The sequence below is a fragment of the Sphaeroforma arctica genome (genome assembly GCF_001186125.1).
Source record: "Sphaeroforma arctica JP610 unplaced genomic scaffold supercont1.402, whole genome shotgun sequence".
Lineage (NCBI taxonomy): Eukaryota > Ichthyosporea > Ichthyophonida > Sphaeroforma > Sphaeroforma arctica.
Window position 1 is genome coordinate 13,814 of NW_014040156.1, and position 7,500 is coordinate 21,313.

Below are 7,500 nucleotides of genomic sequence, written 5' to 3' on the forward strand. Positions count from 1 at the left end.
CAATATTCCGTCGTATGCCAGTCAGATTTAAGTTTTTATATAGGACATTGTTGTACGCAGCCGTCGAGTTGCGGGCACACCGAGCACTCTTATGACTTTTCATTTTCGATTATAATTTTGATATGGATCAGTTTAAGTTGATGTGTGTTCCTCCCTATCTTTAACAGATGATATTGTGAAAAGACGACGGGATAAGACACTGGAATTCATGTGGCATCCAAGTAAAAGCAAACCTGATCTGAGTATTCTCGGGTATGTGCATGACCCTTGTGGGTGGTTGGATTGTGTCATAATCTATATATAAGTGATAGCGTCCACCCCTGTATGGAATGCAACACATCTACAACTTCAGCATTATGAAGAGCCGCACTGAAGGAAGTTTTCCTGAACTTATCCTTTGCCTTTTAGATTGGTATTGTACGACCACTATGGCCCACCTGATAGTCTCAATCTAGGGGACGGCGCTGAACCCGTCAATGATGATAGTACTTTGGACGAGTATAACATTAAGGAATTCGTGGACCGTTTTGTACATGCCGCTGTAAAATATGCCGAGAGTAGCATAACAACGAACGTACTGTTTCCTATGGGCGAAGATTTCTGTTACAGGTATTTGGTTGCTTGGAATTAATGGTGGAAGTATCGGCCTATGCTGTGCATTCCTCGAGTTTTTGTTTCGCGAATACGATTCACAATTGTGCATGAGATCTATATGATATTTAAATTCTTGCATGACAGGAATTCGGAACCATACTATAAAAATATGGACAAGATAATTCATTATATGAAAAAGGACGGCCGAGTCAATGCCTTTTACTCGAATCCCGAGATCTATGTAGATGCAGTCAAGAAGGAGACCAAAGCAAGCAAGCATGAATGGCTGCAAAACAACGACGATTTCTTTCCCTACTCTCACAATCCACACTCCTACTGGACGGGGTAGGTCATTGGGTGGCACAGACCGTTGTGTTGTAGCCTCTTTATCGACTATAACAGTTGACAGTATAGTGTAATTTATATTTCGATTTATCACATATGCCCTGCAAGATCAAGTATACTACAAATTTGCAGTGTTTTTTCTCGCTTCTCACGACCCCCTGACAGACGGCAGTTTCATGTTCTGCCGGATGCCCGAGGCAGGTGCAGGTTTCTACATCGAAGTGACGATACACTTTTTCGTGTCTCGTTTTCAGATATTTCACATCTAGGCCAGCTGTCAAACGACTGGAAAGGCAAGCGATGAATGTGCTGATGGCTTGTAGACAGGCGGAGATATTCACGTCTTCTAAGGATGAATTTAAGCAATCAAAATCTTCGTCATCTCTCCGCCTCGCCCGCGCTATGGCTATTGTACAGCATCACGACGGTGTTTCCGGGACCGAAAAACAGTTTGTAGCGGAAGATTACACTAAGCGTCTATCTCAGGGTGTCAAAAAGTGCGAAGATGTTATTTCTCGTGCGTATTTCTGTTCTAACGACCAGTTTCCGGTTGAGACTGCGCGTAACAACGAGATGGAGGGTCGTGAGTCTGATCCTGCCTTACTGGAAACGTGTTTACAGGCTACCAATACGAGTATTTGTGCCGGCACAGAACGAGCAATCGCTGGCGCTGAGATAAGTGTGGTCGTGTATAATCCTCTAGGATTCATTCCTGGAGCAGCTGAAACTGCCGTGGAAAGAACTCAGAAATTATTTAATCTTAAGGATTCTCAGAAATGTCGTACGCAGGAAGTCCGTTTACCAGTGAGTGTGCCTGTCGCCAGTGTGAGCCGCGATGGCAATGATAACGAAATGATTCCCTTCCGAACCCTAAAAATCGCAAGCGCGATTCAAAGCCTTCGAGAAGATAGAGGTAATGAAGTCTACAGGAACCAATGGTTTGTGATATGTAAATGTCTTTCATGGCTAAGCCTCCTAGGAATAATGTATGTATACATATTGTACCTACATTTTCCGCATGATAAATACGTGTCCAAGTATATGTTCGGCTGTAACGTCAAGTAGCGAACTCACAATTTGTACATTCAATCACTCATTTTGCTACAGGTTCAGCTACCCATGAGGTAGTCTTCGATGCATGTGTAAGGCCTCTTGCATTCTCTCGATACCTTATAAAACTTCAAAATAGCTCCGAGTTTAAATCAGAAGAAACTATCTCAGCCCAAGCCAAACCCGACGAGGCACTCAGACCAGGAGGGCAAAACGACGACGCCGCAAACTTGTGCAACACTCCTTTCAGAGTTAGCAATGGCATAGTTACGGTGGAATTTGAAAATATGAAAATCAAGATGAGTTGCACACTGGGTGTAATTACTCATATCGCAGGCGAAGATGGTGAGGATATAAAGCTTCAACAAGAGTTCATGTACTACGAATCAAACAATGGGTCAGCAGAAGTTAATTCTCCATCAGGTGCTTATATTTTCCGACCGGTATCGCAGACTCCTGAACCAATCGAACCCAGTAACGAATTGAAGATAGTTGAAGGATCGCGCACGCGGAATGGTATGACAATCGTGCGGATCTATTGCTTGACCCATTCGTATCTATTTGTCATGTGCAACTCCCCACTGTGGATATGAATACTATCTTTCACTCCTAGCTAATGTTGTCAATATGCCGATATGACATTGACAGGCCATCTACTTGAGGTCCGCGTCCACATCAACCCCTGGTTGAGTCAAATTATACGACCTGCCGCAAGTACGAACGAGAAAATGCTCGATGTGAGCGTTGTGGTTGGACCCATACCTGTTGCGCCAAGTATTACCGAATCATCAGCTTCAGCTACACAGGAAATGTCACCTCAAGCTGCATCCCCATGGGTAGGTAAAGAGGTGATAGTGCGATACACAACAGACATCAAAAGTAAGGGAGTGTTCTACACCGATGCGAATGGTAGGGAAATGCAACGGCGCGTGCGCGACCACAGAGAAAATTGGCCACTCAGAGACACCGAACCAGTCTCCCGCAATTACTATCCGATAAATACACGTTTGTCCATCCGAGATGAACAAATGGATTCGGCCTCGAAGTTGATCAAAACTCTCAACTTGTACACGGATAGGAGTGTCGGCGGGTCCAGTATCAGCGATGGACAAATTGAGCTTATGATCCACCGCAGATGCCTTCATGACGATTATCTAGGAGTGGGCGACCCCCTGGATGAGCCTGGTTACGTATCTTATCGTAAGTCGTATTCTATACTCATATTTCGCTAGTTCTGCCCAACACTAGTTTCCAATCTATTCGATAATTTTCTGGCGAAGCAAATGCCCGGTGTTTCTTAATATGTTTTCATCTTCGGACTACCACTGATCATTAGCTGGCTGGAAACAGACCTCGGACTGTAAGGCCGACGGTGTTCGGGAGCCAGAGAATGATAAAGACGTGACCAGCATTCTCTCTAGCGACATATCAGGTATGACCATCCGCCTGTTGGGTTTTTTTTCGTTGGCACAGATATAGCTTGTAAGCCAACTTGGCTCAAATTTCGTCCAATTTGACTTCAATACAGGATTCTGCGCTTGCGATGAGACACATAAGGTGAAGTTTGATTGTGGCCATGAATCTACTAGCTGTGCAGATGCATGTCCAAGCTCTCCAAAGTGCCGCTTCCGACGCACTGGTGGATGTGACCCGCATGGTCCTAGAGAACCGGCTGGGGACACGGACTGTGACGCTACGATCATCCACGGAATGTCAGGTATATCAAATTTGTAGTCGATTGCGATTATGGCGTACTTAAATGTAGGCTTTTTCTAGTCGAAATTCAACTCGGTGATTAGAATCTCATTGTAACTTAATTGGATACCATCCTATTCTACAGGTTTCTGCGAATGCGATGGTGACTACACTGTGCCCTTTACTTGTGACCATGGTCCGATTAAATGCAAAGATGTGAGTAATAAGGAGAAAGCCGATGCAGCAATTGATTTATATCCTGTAGAAGCACACCAGTTGGGTTGAGTTTTAAATTTGCCGTTGTTTTTCCTGCCCATCTTGTTTATTTGTCGAGCATCATTATTTGGCCCATTTGAAATACTCTGATATTCCCTCCGATCCTCACTCATCTGGCACGGGTACCTTCCTATTTAATCGAAATCAGGCCTGCCTTATGAATGTCAGAGATCTGAAGAAAAGAACCGATCCAAATCACAATGGGCTGATTGTCAACAACATGCATCGTCTCCATCTAGGTACTTATGTGCTCGACGTCAAGTTTACTTTCTGCTTCATATGTCTATGATCATGAAGAGCACTTTTGGCGTTCTTGTTATTTCGAATTGAGATTAGGGATTCTCTGAACATATCACAGACACCATTGGTAATCGAGAGAAACAGGCGCGCTACATGGCCATGGATATGGCCTATCCTCTGGTGACGATGGTCACAAACTCCACATTGAAGGGCGAAAGTTCCTCATTGCTCAAGAAGTATGTAACATGCTTCGTGAAACCGAAGCCATATAACAATATAAAGCAACGCGATTTCCTAAGGAGACATGTATCGTCGTTTTCTTACCGTTCTAATTTTCTATCTTTATATCTGCGTTAGATCCCTTCCTGAGAATATCCATCTGCAAAGTTTAGAGATCCTCCGTGCACCAGATGTGCTTCTTGTGAGATTTGAGAACATAATGACGACAGGTAAATTGAGTTGTATGGCACTTGAACGATTTTCTTTTTAATGAGAATTTGGACTTTTACGTCGTGTGAATTTTGTTTATCCGCCCATGATCAGTATCTAACACTTGAAACTCAACTTACAATTTGTCAGACGAGAACGGTGGTCAAAACGATGTTGTATGCTTCAATGTTCGTGATGTCTTCAACGAAGACATTGTGGGGAAGATAGTAGGGGCGCAGGAAGTATCGCTCACAGCAAATACCAAGAAGGTGTGTACTGCTTGCCTCGATGCAGCTATCTTTGTTCACGTGCGCACGGCTACAGACCGCATCTACTCATGCATTTCCAATACCTCGAGACCCGTACTCAGTGCATTCTCATACTCTTCACAATGTTTGTGCAGGAAAGATATTATTTGAGTCGAGACGACAAAAAATTGCCAAAGAGTTGTCCAGCATCGACCCCATCCGAACTGCTTGTGGCATTGGCCCCGATGGAAATCGTAACGTTAGAACTTCAGGTCGCTTGATACCAAGCATTCACAAATCTCGTCAGAATGCCACTCGAGATGCCAACGAATCCGACATCAACAAATAGAAGTACAGCTTTCAGATAAACATTAAATTTTGTTATTCTCCGTCATGCGCTGTGTACGACCGTACAAACAACCTTGTCAATTCGAAATGGCTGAGCGCCGGATGCAATCTAATGTATTTTATTTATTGGCTGCGGCCTATGCAACTAATTTTTTCACTACTTCCTCACACACTTTCACAATAGGAAATGCGCCAATACTAGGTACGCTGGCCTTCGGAATGTGTCTGTTACTATCTCTCGGTCCAGTTTGCATCCGATTCCGAATTACTTCGACGGCAGTCATATGCTTTTCCATATCAGCCAGAAAATTTCGAATCATCTTTATCAGCCGATTCTTCTTGTCACTTTGCGATAGCTCAGATTCAAGCTCATCGGCATTCAATTCACCACTAAACCTACCACCGCCATTGACGAACTGTCTTAGAATGTGAGTAATCACTAGTGCTTCTTCGGGGAAGCTCACGCACGATGCCACCACACCAACATATTGCGTAAGTAGCGCCAAGGTTACTTCTAAGACGGCCAGTTTACAATCCCGGCTATTCATCCACGTAGTTGGAATGACTGCCAACGAGCCCAGTGTTGCCTTCACTAGTTTAGCACTGACATAACTACTGTTCTTCTCTCGCGATGACATAGTCTTGATGGAAGCACTGCCATAGCTTACGAGAGGAGCCAAGGCAAACCCGATCGACACATGCACACCACTGCTTCCGCCCTTAATTAACAGCAAAAGTTTCGTTAAATGCAGTCGGAATGGCGCTGTTCGATACGAATCCGCGACGTCAATAACGTTCATGCTATTGACAATGACTTGAATCAAAGGGTAGGCCAATGGTGCGAGAACGGCCCGTGTCTCAGGTGTCATAGCATTGTCTGTGCCTACTAATGCGTGGGTCCAAAGACTCAGCTGGCCCAAGTGTGCCCACGAAGTCACGCGTGCAAGTGCCTTCCGCTTTTCTTCTTTCGCCCTGTCATTGGCAGCAATCACATCCGCGGTATTTGCCCATTCGTCATGATCGTCTATGTTCTGCATCGCTGATGACACGGAAATGGCCAAGTCGCGCATGTATACAAATCCACACGTATACGCCGAATTCGGGTCCATGGCCATACTCTCTGTGCAACATTTCATCAACATAGCCATCCTACTTTCTGTGTCGTACAATTTCACTAACTTCATCTTTGTATCCATCTCTGTATCTTCTGCTGTGTAGGAATCTAACAAAACAATCGGAAAATATGAGCGAATAAATATTCAATATGGCATAAACGTAGCAGGTTTCGAGTACAATCTGTGTGATGTTCCAATATAGTCATATCAATACAGTACGGGTGAATAAGATGGCCATTTAACATTAGAGTATGCAAACCATTGATTGGCACATTTAGCCGATACGATACTCTACTTTGTACAACCAAAGCCAAATATACGCACTCATAGCATTAAATAACAGCAAGATGCGATAAGCTCACTTGGACCTACTGCGTCATGTCATAAATCAACCTACTTACCTAGACTGGCGGAGCAAGTATCCAACATGCTGCACGTAGAAACATATGTCCAGTATAGGCCACGCATACAAAGCGTAAAGAATGGGAACGGCACAGTCAGCGCAAGCGAATGTATGATCAGATACGCTGCCTCGCGCACCTCGACATCGGCGTGCGATGAGAGAAGCCCCAGTGCTTTCTTCAAAACCCATTTCGGTAAGTGGGTGCAGGCTCCTATGAAATGCACCAAGCTCCGCACGCTTTCAAGCATTGTAACTGCATCAGCACCCTCTCGTTTTTCAATGCTTTTCATAAGCTAGAAGATATACATAAATGAAGTATAGGAGTCAATTGTTGAAATAGACGATGCGCAAGCTTTGAGCGCTTGAACATACCGCACGCTGACGTACTAAAAAAATACATGTAATGGAAAAGAATAAACACAACAGTGTATATGGCAACTTACGGAAACGATGACGCCGCATATGGTATTTTCCAATTCATGACTCCACTTTACACAATTGCGCAATGCGTTTCCACGCTTCAATAGCTTCGCCTCCCCGACAGCAAGTTCTTTCAGCCATAAGCTCTTCACCTCTGCTGAAACTGACTCGATGTCGGTGGGATGTTTCGTCCGACACATGCTCGCCAACTTCGCAACAAAACTAGTTTGATCGTCAATTGGTATACTCGTCGCGCACGACTGAATGTGCTCTTCGACCTCAGCTTCCAACTCCATCTCCTCCCCAGTGCCAGCCATGGTGAAAGGGTGCGTCAGTG

The 7,500-nt window shown here is 44.5% G+C and overlaps 3 protein-coding genes across 4 annotated transcripts; 2 read left to right on the forward strand and 1 right to left on the reverse strand.

The window, feature by feature from the left end:
* Positions 1 to 208: 208 nt before the first annotated feature.
* SARC_05918 (hypothetical protein) lies at positions 209 to 3,969 on the forward strand (the record flags this gene model as incomplete). Its single annotated transcript, XM_014300197.1, has 10 exons — positions 209 to 252; positions 409 to 609; positions 739 to 939; positions 1,194 to 1,747; positions 2,002 to 2,134; positions 2,189 to 2,505; positions 2,638 to 3,189; positions 3,326 to 3,421; positions 3,518 to 3,706; positions 3,830 to 3,969. 10 exons carry the CDS (start codon positions 209 to 211, stop codon positions 3,967 to 3,969), a joined length of 2,427 nt encoding a protein of 808 aa, XP_014155672.1.
* A 123-nt stretch (positions 3,970 to 4,092) lies between these two features.
* On the forward strand, positions 4,093 to 6,408 carry SARC_05919 (the record flags this gene model as incomplete). 2 transcript variants are annotated; one of them, XM_014300199.1, is made up of 5 exons in its annotated part: positions 4,093 to 4,199; positions 4,319 to 4,436; positions 4,558 to 4,649; positions 4,780 to 4,898; positions 5,033 to 5,158. In XM_014300199.1, the coding sequence occupies exons 1-5, from the start codon at positions 4,118 to 4,120 to the stop codon at positions 5,156 to 5,158; spliced, it is 537 nt and encodes a 178-aa protein (XP_014155674.1). In that variant the 5' UTR covers positions 4,093 to 4,117. The 2 variants fall into 2 exon arrangements, with proteins under 2 accessions (XP_014155674.1, XP_014155673.1); XM_014300198.1 differs by lacking the exons at positions 4,093 to 4,199; positions 4,319 to 4,436 and having other exon boundaries at positions 4,497 to 4,649; positions 5,033 to 6,408.
* On the reverse strand, positions 5,357 to 7,480 carry SARC_05920 (hypothetical protein; the record flags this gene model as incomplete). Its single annotated transcript, XM_014300200.1, has 3 exons — positions 5,357 to 6,447; positions 6,742 to 7,036; positions 7,187 to 7,480. The coding sequence occupies 3 exons, from the start codon at positions 7,478 to 7,480 to the stop codon at positions 5,363 to 5,365; spliced, it is 1,674 nt and encodes a 557-aa protein (XP_014155675.1). The 3' UTR covers positions 5,357 to 5,362.
* Between the last annotated feature and the right edge of the window lie 20 nt (positions 7,481 to 7,500).